General features: G+C 39.3%; 1 protein-coding gene across 2 annotated transcripts in view; it reads left to right on the forward strand.

The window, feature by feature from the left end:
* The first annotated feature begins 3,082 nt into the window (after positions 1 to 3,082).
* The window catches only part of LOC149161781 (Tetratricopeptide repeat (TPR)-like superfamily protein), a 288,843-nt gene continuing 274,500 nt past the window's right edge, over positions 3,083 to 17,425 (forward strand). For both annotated transcript variants that reach the window (XR_016261890.1, XM_089437040.1), the window contains exon 1: positions 3,083 to 3,463. Coding sequence is in view for 1 of the 2 variants with exons in the window: in XM_089437040.1 (XP_089293166.1) it covers positions 3,317 to 3,463 (147 nt within the window). In the remaining variant the exon portion in view is untranslated. The remainder of the gene's footprint in view (positions 3,464 to 17,425) is intronic.

A 17,425-nucleotide genomic window follows, 5' to 3' on the forward strand; every position in this document is an offset into this window, starting at 1 on the left:
TGCCATTTACAATACCATGGGTGGATGAATACCATGGGTTGATGCCATTTTGCATTCGGATCAGAGGGTTTAACCAATACTGACTTGTTGGTGGAGTTAGTAGCAAGCAGACACTAACTTGAAAGTGGAAATATCCTTAGCAATGATGTCTTAACAAGCACATCCTAGAATGTTGTTTGCCTTAATGAAAATAAATTGTAACTAGGCCACACCATAGTTTTCCCTTCTCACTCTAGATGTCATAGAGGAAGTATGGGTTAGCATAGCCCCTCACGCAGAAACAAAAATTGATAACCTGTGCAATCATTGAAATAGATAACCTGTGCAGAAACAAAAATATATAACCTGTGCAAATTTAACTGTGCAAAAATTGAAATAGATAACCTGTGAAAAATCTAAAATAGATAACCTGAATATAGTTTGCACTCTCTCTAATGGTATGTCTCTAGGGTCGATGAATAGTTTGAATGTTTAAAATGCAAATTCAACAAGGGTATGAATGTGCATTTGGGATACATAGTTCCAATTCAGTTCAGTGAGGTTGAAGTGATGAGTACTCTGTACTGGTGGAATAAACCATTTTGGGAGGATTTATAGTTTTATTTGTTTTCCAGTTGGGACATGATGTTTTGTACTCTTGATATTTAAAAGACTATTTACGGACAATTGTGGGCCTAGTCAATATTTTGGGAAATTTTGGACATAAATTAATATATATTTGCACTTAATGTTATATATTTTTGTTTAAATATTGGTTGCACATCTCTCAATTTCTAGTGGCTTGGTGGGACAAGTACCATAACAACTACATTAGACATCTCTCCCATATAAATGATATTACAAGGAACTAATATAGACCTATGTTTACTCCGTATTTATTAATTATTTAGAGAGGTTCAATCTTTTAAGGTGTAAATTTTATTTAAATATTTCATTTGCATGTCGAGCATGAAAGATATATATATATAAACTTATTTCAACTTCAAATTTGTTATGTGTTTAAAGAAATCAAATCTCTCAAAGTGCAACCTTATTTTAATATTTCATATTTTAAAAATAATTTGAAATTCAAAAAAAATAATTTCTTTTTATTTATAATAAAATTAAAACTAAAATAAATTTAGATTGATTATTATTTTTTTTATTTATTTTTTTTTTAATTTTTTTTTTTTTTCTGGATAAAGGCTAAACTATTGTATTAAGAAAAAGAAAACTATTTACAAAGAGGCCTAGGCCTCTGAAGATGCAGGGGAGCATCCTCTGTCAAAGAAGACTGCAGGTGCTCAAGGCAACTTGGATTACAAAGATGGAGATAATAACAGAGAGCATTACAAAAGCTGTAGCTGATGGCCTTCTGGCTTACAAAAAGATGACTATGCAAAAGAACAGCAGTTACTTGATTTGAGAAGTTTGCCTGTCGAATGTATCTTGCTGCTGAAAACAAAATACCAAACGGTGGTTGGAAATCCAAATTCTCCAGTCTTCTTGAAGAGCTTAGATTTCTTGAGGGCTCCCTACTATAAAACCGACTACTGGACCCTTCTAAACCAGAAGGCCTCCCGTCAAAATTCCAAAACACGTTCATTAAGCAGCAGAAGAAAACATAAACTAAGCCCTCGAAGGCTCACCTTGTTCAGTGCCCGGCTTGTAAGCCTCTTCATTCATCTCCAGACGGTTGGTGAGCTGATTGCCGAAGTTGGCAGGATGCTGAGACGAACCATGAGCCAGATGCTGAGACGAATCATGAGCTGGTTGCTGAGGCGAGCCTAAACCCGGAAGAGGCTCCATCAAGTTGACATTAACAGCAATTTCATTATCAATAATTTCCCCCACTACTGGAACCCGAGGATGATCCAGTTGCTCCGGCTCCCTGTCAGGCTCTTCCTGACTGGACGAATCATCCTCCTCCTCCGTGGCAATGACTGTTATGAGCAGAGAGAGACGGGTCTGGTTTCTCCGGCAGCGAAAAGTGCAGCGAGAAGTATGGACTTGACTATCCACCTGGTCTGAGTCTTCAGAGGGAGAGGATGGAGGCTCCAGCATGGCAATTGGCTGAATTGCACTAGCCTGAGCCTCTTGCCTGCCGCGAATTCCCCATACTCCTCCACGCCTTGGGACTCCCCTCTGTCTCGGCGCCATTAGCCCGGGAGAGTGCACTTTGCAAACAAGAGACAGTAAAAATTTAGGATTGTAACTAGCTAACAGTTCCTCCTTAATGACAATTACCCAATTTTTGTGCGTTACTAAACCTTCCTCCCACGAATGCCCAGAACACACAGTCGGAACAGAGGTTAGGCTATGGCATCTACCCCTGTCGCCAGCATTCGGCTCAATCTCACCCTCAAACAAATTAACATCACAATACCTCATGTAACTGACCTGATTCATGAGCATCGTTATATAGGACTCGGATCTGAACAATCCGGCGGCAATGGAGCCAAAACTCCATAAATCGTCGTACAGGAAAATCAATTTGCCTCGCGTGAGGCCATCACTCTTCTGCAGAGCCATCCTCTCAGACATAAACTGCGTTAATGCTTGACAGGGGCAAATTAATATACCGTCCTGCCAGACGATCTTAGTATCACAGCTGCCCCCCATCGCATGTTCTCTGATGAGTCCATGTATCACCCGCATCCGGGTAATTTAGATTGATTATTAAAACATTTTAATAGTATAATAATTATTTCCTTAATATTAATTTGACATAACGAAAATAAAAAACCAACATAAATTTATCTTAATTCCAAATAAAAATTCCTTTTTATTTTTTATTTTTATTTTTTTAGAAGGAGAATTATAAACTATGCACAATCAACATACCCAAATTATTTTGTTAATCCTTATTTATACTCAAAAACCTAATTAAATTAAAAAAATGAAAATTATAAACTATCTACCCCAAAGTATTTTGTTAATCCATATTTATACTCAAAAACCTATTTTAAATAACAATTTTTTTATTAAAAATATATTTAACAAAATTCCAACCAAAAACTTCAAAACTTAACCTATTTTAACAACGCAGTAAATTAAAAATAAAAATAAATTTACGCCCTCTCGTATAACATACCGATTTCCTTTCCTCACGCATCTTTCCACCGTAATCCTGATCAGACTCCATGAAGTTTCCGCTTACTGTGAATTCCTTGACTTATTAACTTTATTGTGGTTAAACTCCGCATTGAGTTTCTTCCGAGTGCAGTAGTGTTCAAACCCTAGAAATTCTGTCTCCGTTCATCTTCAGACAGGCGCTCATCGGTTCGTCAGAGGAAAACTAATCGTGATTTCAGAAGGTACTTTTATTAACAATACAATGGGTTCAAAGATTCCAATGGCGGGAGGCATAGCAGAGAGGCGCATACGGCCTCTCTGGGACGCCATCGACTCTCGGCAGTACAAAAATGCGCTAAAGCTCGCCACTTCGCTGCTGACAAAACATCCGGATTCGCCCTACATTCTGGCAAGCATTTTTTAACGCTTTGTTCTTAATCTGCTCTTACTGATTGTTGGCTTTACCATGTCTACTGCAAATGATTTCAGCGCTTAGGGAGGTTTTAGGGTTTTTAAGTTTTCAGTCCGGAGTCTGCCAAGGCTGGTATTTGTTAGGTTTGTCTGGCATACAATGTATTTTTGCAGATTGTTGGCAGTGTTTAGGGGGCAAATTTCAAATCTTGGTTGTACAAAAGTCATTTCATACCCACATATCGAGCCAGGGAATGGAGATTGTTTTGTTTTTATCTCTACGAACGGACATGGCAAGGTGAAAATGGAATATTTTCGATAATTATGATAACAAAACGATGCAAGTCTTGTAACTATATAGTAAGAACGCATTTCCGGTCATGGAATTGTTCTTTCGCTCCTCAACATGAACAAACCAGATTAAATATAATTATATATCTGTTTTGGAAGTTCATCCTTTAAACTCGAGGGGCATTACAACTAGCCCTTACAGGTTGGCTCCTGGAAAGCACAAGCAGCCCGATTGTGACGGTGAGATGGTCCTTGAGGGGCCAACTAATGATCAAAAGCACTTCTATTCCGCCAAGCTGTCGTTGTGTGCGGTCTCTATCATGTCAATTTCAGCTAGAACTTGCACATGGCTCCAACTGCTTATTCTGGGAATTGAACCTTGGCAGGTGGACTGACCTGACACTCTCTTAACCACTGAACCATAACTCCATTCCCCAAAAAAATATCATTCAAAAGTTGCTTAACATTTATTTTGTCTTGAAATACTGTCAGAAGAAATCATGTTTATGGCAACAAATGTTAGACACAAGAATTTAACACCCGTATTAGGTCCAGAATGCTAAGTATCTTCAGATTCCTTTTGAACGTATATTGGAAGAAGCAAAATGTTTAGGAATATCAGCAGCAAAGCTCAGAATAAACTTCTTTCACTAGTCCATCACTAGCACAAAATTTGGAAGACTCAATAAAACAATTATTGATTCTCTACGACTAACTTTAATTCCCATCATTGTATATGAATACGGTTAAAATAAATGTGAAGATACCTCATATGGTCGATGCACCCTTGAAAAGGTCCAAACTTAGGGCTTTAGTTTTGAGCTAACTTAAATTGGAAACCTAACATAAAAATGTATCAGTGTCAATTTGAAGATATTATATGAAATGGAGAATAAAGTTATTAACATGGGCTTGGGTTTGGGTAAAAAAAGAATATTTTAGAGACGTTGACAGCACCCTTCTCACCTTCTGGTTGTAACCCATAAATTCCATGTGAAATGCGTACTGTCAATGTTTTTGAAGGTACTAATAGAAGTTAAAGAGATCCGTAATTTTTTTCCCATGAGGTAACAATAGACAAGATAATGAGAGATAGAAGCTAGAAGTTTTGAACACAATATATGGACAGAAGATAGTATAAAATGGATGACCAAATTAAAAATATTTAAGCTTTCACTAAATCGGATGAAATTAAAATACTAGCTAAATGACAATCGGCAAAAGCTCTAAGGGGCCTAAGAAAAATGAGTTACTATGAAGAAAGCATTTGCCCAAAACTAACATGATCATTTCTTCTTTCAATTTAATGAGCCTAGAAAAGTAAAATGTAGACTTACGAGATATCATTTAACTTATATGAAGATTGCAATACCAAAAGATGGATAACTTCTGAAATGTGTTAAAAATAAAAATCGAATATGCAAATTTTGTAGTAGACATGAGGTGGATGATGAATATAATCTCTCCTTGCAAGATGCCCTTTTTATAGCAACTTATTTTCCAAAACTAAGGTTCTAACAATATCCTTTGTGTTAGCATTTGGGGCTATTCAGGAAGTGTTTACACCATGCTTAGGGATTCTTTATGTGTGTGGGGTGCATGATGTGTTGTTTAACATTGGTTGTGCCATGATGAACATACATATTGGATATTTGTACTCATGGATTGCTATGTGTTGACTTCATGCTTATATGGCACACTTCGTTAGGAGGTTGGAGACATATGTAGCTTTTTGAATTTTTCATGAGGCATGCACATGGAGGTTGGTTTGCTTGCTTGGGAGGATTACTCATCTAATAGGAGGAACGTTAGGCATTCTGGAGGAGGGCAAGGCGCCTTGGATGACATGGGGACACTTTGTTGGACTCGAGATTGCTTGAGTTGAGGAGTGATCATGTAGGTGTGGTGAACTTGGAGGTACACATGGCTTAGGGGGGAGTGTTGGATAATTGGAGGTCATTGAAGGAGGAACATTGGACACATCTATTAGAGCACTTTGCCTTGGCCCCTTTCTTGTCGGATGTGCTTGTCTTGGAGCTTGACATGTTTCATTTAGAGTTGGAGCACTTCACATGTGGGCTTCTCTATTATTTAGTTAAGTTTCTTGTTGTGGTTGTGGTCCACTTTGTTATCATTGGCCTCCCTCATTGTCCATATAGATAAGAAGGTGTGAGTCTTTTCATTCATTCATTATTGTTTGCTCATGTAATCACACACTTGCTAGAGATGCGAGAGCCAAAGTGAACTAGTCTCTTTGTTCTTTTTGTCTCAATTGCAAGGGTTTTTGAGGAAATTCAAAATGAAACGAGGTCAATTTTTTCCCTAAAAAGACAAGGAAGCCAGAGTTTGGGAAAACCCTAGAGGTGCCAAGGGAGCACTTGATCTTGTAGTTCTTATGATGTAAGTGTTGAAGGAAATGTAACTAGGTTTAGTCTTCATAAATGTACTTTTTATATTTGTACTTATTCAAGAAAAGAAATATTATTTTTATAATATATATCAATGAGTTTCTTGCTCATTGAAATAGGTCTAGCACATGTTACGTGTTATAGATCAGTCAAATAGTCAAAAGGAAACGTTGAAGGCCTTAAGGGCATGTTACACCATGTATGACTATGTATTAGGGTCAAGAGAATACCTCGAAGCAAAGTCAAGTTCCCTCCTATGCAAAGGCACCATTAAAGAGTCTCCTTCAAGCATGTGACACCACCAAAGAAACCATCTGAAATAAGCATAACAAGTCGACCTGCAAACAATATACATGTTGGCCTAAAATGAGGGACAATCCTCTATAAATAAAGGCCGTCCACTCCATTACAATGTCAACCAAGCAGCTCTGAAATCTGTGAAGAGAAGAGGTTAAAAAAGTGTAACAAAGGACGAAGAAGAGGTCTTCTAGGGCAGCGAAGGAAGGAGGAGAAAAACCGAAGTGGAAAGGATTGTTTTCTAGGGTTAATACAATCACACGTGCGAGAAAAGATAGGACAGTTTGCGGTGTATCAACAATAAGGTCAAAGTCACATGTTCATCATTGTTTGGGTTAGAAATTAGGCCTACAAGGCCTCTCAAGGCAAGCGAAGAAGATTTTCTCTCTATCGAAGGTAAAAGGACCCTAATTCTCTAGGGTACCTCTCTCACGTGCGAGAATTAGGGCTGCAGTGCTGTCACACTAAGGAAGAACGAGGGACGAAGTGCTAGGGAATGAAGTGCCGGAAGGAGGTCAAATGCTATGTCTCAAAGATGTAACATGAAAATGGCGACTTATGGGATGCCTACCCCCAATGGTCCTAACCAGTGTTTTTATAACTGGAACCGGTGACCGGACCAGTCCACCTAATGAACTGGTTTACCGACTGGAATCGGTCTAACTGGGACTGGTTTGGTCTAAATGAACCGGTTTTTAAAAAATACATTAAATAATTAATTTTTAATGAAACAAAACTATTTTAAGATTTAAAACCGTGATTCCAAGCCAATAGAGACAAAATATGCAAAGTTTGCTCATTTATATACCATGTAAAGGTGAATATATCAAAATGGCATCGAGTGCAATACATATCATCAACAAAATAGCAAAATACATAAGCAATGAGGCTCTAAATGGCCTATAAAGTCCAAAAACAATGCTGCAAGGTATGAGGCCATTGGCCTACTGTAAGTGTACAGTGTACACATGATCAATCATCAAGTTCATCACCACTACTAGCCACAGGATCATCATCAGGAGCTACATAGACATCATCTGGTTCAAAGTCTGATGATGCCTCAGCCTGATCTGCAACCTGAGTATCAATGCCACCAATAACAATAGAAGTGGACCTAATGGAAGCACGAGTTTGTCGACCTGCACGACTAGTGCCTTCCATTGGTTCTTTGCCTTTTCTTGATGCTGCTACTGATCCTGGTTCTGATGCTGCCACATAATCTGCTTCATCCCTTGCTAAAGCCATGTCGATATCAAAATCAGCCTCAGACATAGGATCTTCAGTCTCCTCCACCCATTCTGATGTTGGATCAATATCGTCCAACACAATGGGATCTAGATCAGTTGTTTTGCTCATCATTTGGTTCCTCCTCAGTCGAAGGTTGTATTTCACGAAAACAAGATCGTTTAACCGTTTTTGTTCCAAACAGTTTCTCTTCTTCGTGTGTATGCGCTAAAAAACAGACCAATTGCGCTCACAACCTGAAGCATTGCAAGTTTGACTGAGGACTCTAATTGCAAACCTTTGCAATTCAAGACAATGGCCACCAAATGACTCCCACCAATGTGCTGCAAAGAAAAAGACATTAATTAGTAACCTAGTTTATAATTTGAATTGTAAAGAACGTAAACAATTTTAACTTGAAAAGAAAAACAAATTGGAAATTGCAATTTCTTACCTGGTTGGTCCACATCTCTTGCCATCTTTGCCAATATTTTGCCAAAAGTACCACATGCCATAGTGCAAACAGTAAGTTGTCTATGTATTTCCAACTGGTCTGCATGGCTAGGGACCATGCGCTCCAAGCAATCAATCAATCTAGCTCTGACCTCCCCATCATGTAGATCTCCTAGCTGATTTTTATAATGATACTTTGGGTTCAAAAAATACCCAGATGCATGTATAGGACGATGGAGTTGATTGTTCCATCTGTTATCAATTATCTCCCATATACGGCCATATTTAGCTAACCTGTCCTTGTAAGCTGCTTGTATCTGCTCCTTTGCCTGATCCATAGCCTCATAAATGTAGCCCATGGCCAATTTTTCCCCATCCACCATCCTTAGCACATTAACGAGGGCCTCGGTAATTTTCACAAGCTCTACAGACCTTTTCCAAAAATAAGTGACCAACACTTTATTTTTGGTGTCTTTTCCATCTAGTCTACGAGCCCACCGAGATTCAGACCATTCTTTAGAGGAAAACATTTTCTGCAAGTTTTTATGTTGACCATTGAGACATTGCAACGTTAGGAAGTGAGTTGCAAATCTCGTAATTGCAAGCCTAACAAGCTCTTTGCCCCCAGTGTTTTTCCTCATTAGGCTCAATACCCATGAGTGGTTGTAAATGTATTTTGTAATGCACTTGGCATGCTCTGCAGTGTTTTTTACCCACTCCACTTTGCCTATATCCTCAAGCATGAGGTCTATGCAATGTGCAGCTCATGGAGTCAAAAATATGGTCTTATATTTGGTCTTAAGCATCCTTCCAGCAAGAACATAGTTTGAGGCATTATTGGTGATGACCTGCACAACATGCTGCTCCCCAGCTTCCTGATTACTGTTATCCAATAGCTCAAATAGAAGGGCTGCATCCTTCACCTTATCAGATGCATCAACTGATTTCAAAAACATGGTTCCTTGGGGGCAAGAAACAAGGAAATAAATGATAGTGCAGTTCTTTCCATCGGTCCATCCATCTGACATGATGGAACAACCTGTTTTGAGCCATGAATCTCTAAACTCAACCAAATACTCATCAATGGAAGATATCTCTTTTTGCAAAAGAGCTCCCCTCAAGTCATGCAGAGTAGGGCCTTTGAAGCCTTTTCTCGCTGCTATAATAGAGTCCCACATAGCTTGGTAATAAGGTGAGCGAGCAACATTAAATGGGATATCTGAATCATACCACCATCTAGCAATGTATTGGTGAGAAGTTTCTTTGCATTGTCTTTTCCAATGTTGATCCAAAGTGGGTTGAGAACTTGGCTGGGAGGAAGTGGGATTAGAAGAGGCAATGTTGGCAGAAGATGAGAAATAACTTTGGATGTTTGTTCTCTTTGTTCCTTTTGATGGTTGGCCAAAAGAAGGATGAACATAGTGAAAGGGGTCATTGGTGGAAGGGATAGAGAGGAGTCTTGAATCTCATAATCATCATACCCACTCTCTTTCATGGTTTCTAATAATTCCCTCTTCCTTGCAATGTCATCTTGGATGGCCTTCTCCCTAGCCTTATCCTCATAAAACTTTTCAAGCTTGGAAATGTATTCTGCCCTAATAGGACCTAACAATGCATTTCGTGCATCACATGGCTTTACTTGGCGTCTTATCCCAGCCAAGTGTTGTTTCAACCTAAGAATACCCCCACCTCCAATAGATTTATGGCATAATTTGCATATCATTTTTCCATCAATTACATCACAATGAGCCCATGCACTGTCCTTTCCTTTTGGAGCCATGTTTGCTTGAAATAATAACAATTTACAAAGAAATCTGCCATTTAAAAAAAAAATTCTAGCGAAGCAACATGGAAAACCAAAGCTAAATGTAGGAAAACAAATGCACATGCAAGCTACAAAATTTGATAGCATAGAGCTAGAGAGTTGATAGCATAAATGATAGAAGTGTGAAGTTTATAAATTTATAACACATAAAAAAATTTAATTCATGGACAACGATCAAATGAGGAATTGTCAAGTGAAAATCCTTACTTGGAAATGCAAACTAACTTCCTTAGCTTCCTCTTGAAGATGGCAACTCCACTGATAGCTACAAACTATTTCCAAAATAGCTCCAACTCCAACTCCAAGATGACTACTCCAGCAAAAACTCAACACTCTCCAAGCTCACAAACAAACTCACAAACACTCATAAACACTGCAAATCAGATGTGTGAGACAAATGAGAGTGAGAGGGGCCTTGTAAAGGCTTGGAGAGGGTGTTTTTGGAGGGAAAGCACCCTTAGTTTTCCTCCAAAACCCCTAAAACACACTCAAAAAGTCGTTGACTGGGCTCACGGTGGGCTTGCCTCCTAATCGGCGGGTTAGGATCGGTTAGCTATTTTTTTCGGCGAAGGAGGGTGTCTGATTGGGTTTTTTGACCGGTTTCAACCGGTGGGCCTGCTAACCGGCCGGTTAGACCGGTAACTGGTTAGCTGGGCCGGTTTTGAATACTATGGTCCTAACCCGAACTAATAATTCTGTTGTGGTCCCTGTGGGGAATTTAGTTGGTTCAAGTTATGGTTGCTTTTAAGGGTCTTTCTTTTCTTAGGGTGTGAGATGTAAGCCAAAATAAGTACAAAAAGCTTCGAAAATTGGATGCCTTCTTGTACAAAACTTATAGAAGCTTAGTGTGTGATGTGTAATTGTGTGCAAATGAGCAAGTGAACATGCAAAGTGTGATAAGATGTGGATATTCGGTGATCCGTTACAATATCCTTCCAAGTACACTAAATTTCAATTGTTTCTTGCATGAAAAAGAAATGACGCATGGATAATGGTTTGCTTACTCTTTCTCGTATTACACTATGTGTGCCTAAAGGGAGATGGGAAATACAAGTGCTTTAAGAAAGATTTCATATGCTAGCCCAGGTTCGCCTAAAAGACGCAAGGGAAGCAAAGATTACTTGCTTTCTGTAATGACACTTGGCCCTAGTCCCAAAACTAATGAAATGAAAAAATTGCTTTGTTTAGTAACAAGATTTGTGGATGATGGGCCACTTACTCCTTTACTAATTAAGCTATGTGATTTGCAAAAACTAGCAAAATAGATTGAAAAATATATGTGGAATTTGGCCACTTACTTTTCCCCCTAATTAAGCTATGTGAGAATTGCAAATAAAAATAAAGATAATATAATTACCCTACTAATTGTGATTAGTAAAGCAATTAAGTAATCTAAACTAACTGGAAAAAAATGCAGAGGTGAAGGCAATTCACTAAAGGTTGCCAATCACCTGAGAAAAGTGAAATTACAAGGAATTTTTTGCTTTCTAGAAACTACGTGGGTTTTACCATGCATAGAGGCCGCTGTGCGTCTATCTGAGCAAAAGTCGTGGCCGCTGTAAGAAATTCGCGCGGTCGACAAAAAAACTATGAACAAGCAAGTTTCTCAGCCACCAACAGGTCCAAAAGGTCCTGCAAAAATTCCAGAGAGATGATGCACGCCTTGTGAGGTGATAATGTAGAGAGAAGGTCCTGCAAACACAACCGTTTAGAGTAAAGAAAAGACAACAGTGGAGTCGCCAATCTTGTTGTAGTGTTTTTGTAGCAATGGTGTACCAAAAGACACCTTCTTAGCAGTAGGTTGTTCCCTGCAAAGAAAAACAAGCAGTTTGGTTGTTGTCAGTGGACAAACATGAAGAAACAAAGTATTGCAAATGGTGAAAACAATACATATACAAACATAAACTAAAACAAAGAGATAAACACACAATTAGTAGAATACTAAACACTTGAAGAGAATTCTTTGAGCTATGGTGCTAAAAAATCCCGAGCAAAGAGGTTCCTTTCTTCACTCTCTTTGCAAGCTTCTCCTCTCTATCCAAGAAGTATCAAGGCTCTCTCAATGGTGAAACCCTCTCCACACTAAAGTGATGGATTGCTAAGAAGCAATTTTGCCAACACAATAGTGCTCTACTTCAGCAATGAAATGAAGGGTTGCTCTTGGCCAACATAACATTGTCTTTACTTTAGCTCTCCCATGGTTTGTTTACATAGAATTTTTTGAATCCCTCTTCCCTCTCTTGGTTCATGAATGAATATGACTTATGAGTAGGACAAGAGGATTCCTTTGAGGGTTGCATATCTTCAGGGTGAATCGAATTTGGTCATCCTTGACTGAAATCCTGTTAGGGAATCGTCTTCCAAGTGTGGGAAGTGGTCCCGAATCGCTGAGTCAGCTAGTTCTTCGACTACCCAACTTTCGAAGGAAATACCATGCATCATGCGACTATCGAAGGGAAAGCCGTGCAATCATTTTTAATTCAATATACATTGGACCTTAGGAGAAATTATATTTTTTGAACTTCAGAATATCTTCAGCTGGAAAATATTCACTTGTGCATTTTGCTGGACGACTTTGGGTGTCCTTTGGATTATACAAATATATGTACGATTTTCTGGTGTTAACAGTCCCATTGGGATAGCTCATCTCGAGAGACCCTCCCCGGAGGAAATCCAAAGGACCATCAGAGCGCTGGCTAGTGTGGCAAGAGTGAGGATCATCAGAGCCGCTAGGTGAGATAAAGAGCAGAACACACACTGTTAACAAAGGTGTGGATCGCTAGGGCACGTAAGCTCGAAGGTTATTCCTCGGGTGTGCAAGCGGGATGCAAGTTTGAGTAAGCGTGGGATGACGCCAACCCGGGCCGAGGTGGCATACACGCGGGCTTGGTAACTTATTCATTGGAGCGTGGAGTATGCGTGAACCCATAGATGGGTCAACCCAGAGGGTCAACCCCGTAGCAAATGTTAAGCGTGCAATTGCAATGGGCCGGGTATCAAGCCGGGTGACAGGAAGATTGGTGGTAGATAATGGCTTGTTGTGTGGTGGCAGATTGGTGGTTCCTAGTCCAATGGGACCTCACCTAATGGCCCGTTGCTTTAGGAAGGGGCACTAATTGGGAAGTCATGATTGAGATAGCGTAACCCCATCTATCACTATTCCATACTTACCATAACCCCATCTATCCCTATTCCATACTTAACACTTTCCATCTTACATTACAAGCCCTTATTCGACCTCCCTTCTTTGGGTCAACTGACCATTGGTTCATTAGGATTTGGCACACACACTTTCTCATACATTGGGTAGGGCCTGGAAATGCATCCTGGGAGGTTGATGCAGCTAAAATAAAAAGAAATAACATATAATGGGCACAAGAAAAATAAAATAAAAATCAAAATGGATTGTTGGGACTTACAAATTAGCACGTGGCAAACGCTAAGCATGAGATCTACCTCTATCATATGGCCATCACCTAGTTCCTGGGCCAATGTTGCCCTATCTCATAAATGACAAGGAACACTTGCTTGTCCCAACTCCCAATGGGTGATGAATTGCCCCATCTTAAAGGGGGTAACAACTGCTATACATCATACAAAACAAGCTCTCATTTCTCAATATGGAGGGGTGGAATAACAAAGGGTGAGGTAGCTCATGCATCCACGATTGCTCCCTCCTCACATCTATACACCCAAGATGAGGTAATCCTTCATAGTTGGTCCCTTTGACCATGGAGTTCTTTACCCATCCGTTCCATCATTATTCACATGGCATTTATTGATTAAAAGGTGAATTGAGGACATGTCACTTCCCTTTGGGGGTTGGAAACACCTAATAGGGTTGTCTATTAACCACTCCTACCTAGGGGGTAACGCCGTTACATGACTAAGGCCCCATTTTTGGAAGAGAAGCTACACATGAAGTGTTGTTATGCCCATTTCTTTCAAGCTTGGTTCACTTAAATGCGATAATGATTAATGTACTTGATGATGAAGGTTGCAACATTGAATATTGTGTGTAATTGGTAGGTGGTCCATCTATAGGTCTGAGCAACTTAATTGGGGTCTAGGTCTACTAGAGGAACATGTTGACACCCATAGTTGATGCGTTGAGAGCCATGGGACTCCGAATAGTTATAACATCATTCATAACGATGGACACCTTTAGCACCCATAGTGTTCTTGCTTTTGCTTTATTATTCATGGGATGATGCACCTCGACCAGTTTTCTCCCAACTGAATTAGCAGTATATACATGGTGTGGCAGTTGATCTAGGGCCCAAATGAGGTTTGTCTCATGCCTTAAGACATGGGAAGGCTCGCACCATCTTCAGTGCCCTCAACATTGGAGCAAAGACAGATTTTATGACTTGGGGACCCATGAGACCCAATTTTATGTCCCAAATCCACATTTGGGGTCCACAAGATGATTTGCGTCGAGTTACAGGGTCCAACCCATGGGTCTTGATTTTAGAGGCCTTCTACACTTGTCATGGCACCAAAAGGCCTCAGCATTAGCCCTCTAGAATCCCACACAAGCATGGTGTTAACATTTGGCTAGCATCTGTGGAGATAAAGTTTAAATTTGCAAAAGTTTCTAGGTCGGCTTTTGACCTAGGCCATCACTTGCACATTATTTTATGATTAAAGGGGCTTGTAGGCTAAAATAGGACATGTTAGAGCACATATATATTAGAGAGGTCTCATTTGATCTCTCATCATCATGACACTTGGAATTTCGGCCTCATAGAGGAACTCACACTTCTCTCTTCTGGATGAATTTGAATCACTGGATGCATTTTGATATTTGGAGTTAATATTGGATATTCTTTCGAGCTACTCTTTGGCATAATGGAAGGAATTCTTGCATATGCTATCTTTTAAGTGCCCTAATTTGTTGAGGATTTATTTTTCTATGTCTAATGTATGGAACTATTGATTCTAGGTAATGCAAAATTGTGCCCTAAATTTTTGAAAATCAATTGATGTTGCTATCTAGATGAATATTGCATCCATTAGTCATCTATAACATGTTTTGAATGGTCCTAGTGGTGAACTCATTGAAGCTACCCCATAAAAATCCATTTTTCCATTAAGTGGGTAAATGCTTGAAATTTGCTTGTTAGGGATTCAAATTTCATCCTCTTTAGGGACAAATTTGACTATCCTAAACCATCCTTGACTCCATTCTCGCAAGGGACAAGGCATTGGTCAAGTTGTTTGGTGATCATCTCTTACTTTAATCCATTTTTCTTGCCTCTAAATTTCGGTCCTTTCAAGGTTAGGGTAAAGAACTAGGGCTTAGCGCAAAATTCTAGGGAAGAGGTATTTTGGTGGTTGGAGAGCCTAAACATCGAGAGGATAGGGTTTGGCAGAAAACCTATCATTTTGGTGGGCATCCACTTCAATATAATCCATAAATTCTTTTGCCCTAAGAGGGAATCCCTAGTTTTTCCCTCAACTTAAGGACTTTCTTGAAGGTTTCATGAGTCTTGGCTTAGCTAATATACATTGCAAGAAACCTTTTCTCCTTGCTTTGACCTTGAGTTACTCCAACACTTGTCTAATCTATCAAACCCTAGGTCTTGCGCCCTTATTTCTAGGACTCACCATAGAAAGTTAATTGCTTCCTTGTGAAGCTTTGAGCCAAAATTGTGTCTTTCTTGAAGACCTCCTAGTGAGATCATTTCTTACATTAACCCTAGAATATCAATCATAAGTGATCTGTTTCCTACAAGAATTCCTCCCGATGAAAGTATATAAAGAGTTAGGGGTTTTGGCTGTGGTGACAGCGGGCCACTACCCCATTGTTACTTATAGGTCTAGTTTATACCTTGTAGGGTTTCCCTTTCCAAGGCCTGCTAGATTTTGCGGCAACTATCCGACAAATAGTAAGACTATCAATAACTTGTAAGAAACATTATGCATAGAAGCATCTCTTTGGGCTAAGAGAACCTCAAGTATACTAGATAAATTGTTGATTAATGATTTCCCTAAATGCCTTGTTAATTTCCCTGTTTAAGACAGAGAATGGAGGGGCATATGAAGTCTAAGAGTACTTGGAGGAGGGAAGATAGTCAATGAAGATACCCAATGATTGCAATTGTAGAGAGCCATGAAAATATCCACATTATCTGTACCTTAAAAGATGATGCGAAGCATTGTCCTTAGGAGAACAAAGAGACATATAACTATATCTCTGTTGTTTGGAGACAGTCACCAAGAATTAGAGTATATTAAGACAAGAAATAAGCCTAAGATGTTATCAAGATGAAGAGGGTGGACCCCAAACCTGGCATGGGAACTACTTTGAGGAGCAACCCATTTCCAACAAATCATGTGTTGGATTGTAATGGTTTGTACTATCCTCATGGGTCCAATCAATAGGCTTTACGTTGGGCCCTCAAACCTTTGATCCATAGACAATTGTAGGCTTAATAATAGTACCAAAAAGATGCATCTTCAAATGGATTGCTTGAAAATGGATTTGGAAGCACTTGCATGTGAGCACAGATAAGGATACATATCCCTTACAAAGTCATGATTGGGATGGTAGTCTCAAACTAAATGGAGGACCGATAGATTCTGTGTATTGATCTCAATTTCTTCTCACCTTGAAGGAAAGTTGAAATCTGGCTAAAGCATCCGTAGATTTGCTGAAGACTATAACCTTAGTCTTGTCAAGGTTAACCATGAGTTGGCAACGATTGCAAAAGCAGGCTAAAGCATCGAGGCTAGAAGGACTACATCGTTTACAAAGAGAGAATGATATCAAGACATGGTGCAAGATACACGTGTCACTTGCATTTGTATTCTCCCTAAGAAACTCCTTAAGCTCATCAATATAGTTCCTAATAATGTTGAAGAGAGGATGCCCTTGTTTGACTCTAGTAGTGCTCCTAATAAAATAAAAAAATTCGCGTGCAATGTGGAAATGACAAATCATCTCATAAAGCCTATTTATAACACTAATGACCAGCTATGATGCATCGATGCTATCGACCCTCAAGCAAAATGTGTTTTGGGCACAGAATCAAAGGCCTTTTCGAAAGTCAAGAAAACAACAATATACCTTAGAAAACCATTGCCTAGCTTCCTGACAGATTGTCTAGATTCCTTGATGACAGTTTAATGATTAAATATGTGATCAATATTCTGGTAATCCTTCTGGAAGTGGCCTGACCTCTGGCTTTAAGGTGACCTCTTTTCAACTGTTCCAATAGAAATATGTATGAACAACAGAATTTAATTTGTTAAAAGTGTCCCCAATCATAACATTCCTTTAGCTATTTTGTGGATTAGAGCAGTTAAATGCACTGCCAATAGATGAGAGAAACACACCATCTACAAGTTAAATGCACTGCTGAGAAGTGAGAAAATCTGTGTAGTCAAGAAACAAAAGTTGTCTACTGTTGAAGAAATCACTCTCCACCACTGTCAATAGGAAATTCGAAGAATCATT

Source organism: Pinus tabuliformis, chromosome 5_2, assembly GCF_031772625.1.
Source record: "Pinus tabuliformis cultivar Carrire ecotype Pingquan chromosome 5_2, CPIR1, whole genome shotgun sequence".
Lineage (NCBI taxonomy): Eukaryota > Viridiplantae > Streptophyta > Pinopsida > Pinales > Pinaceae > Pinus > Pinus tabuliformis.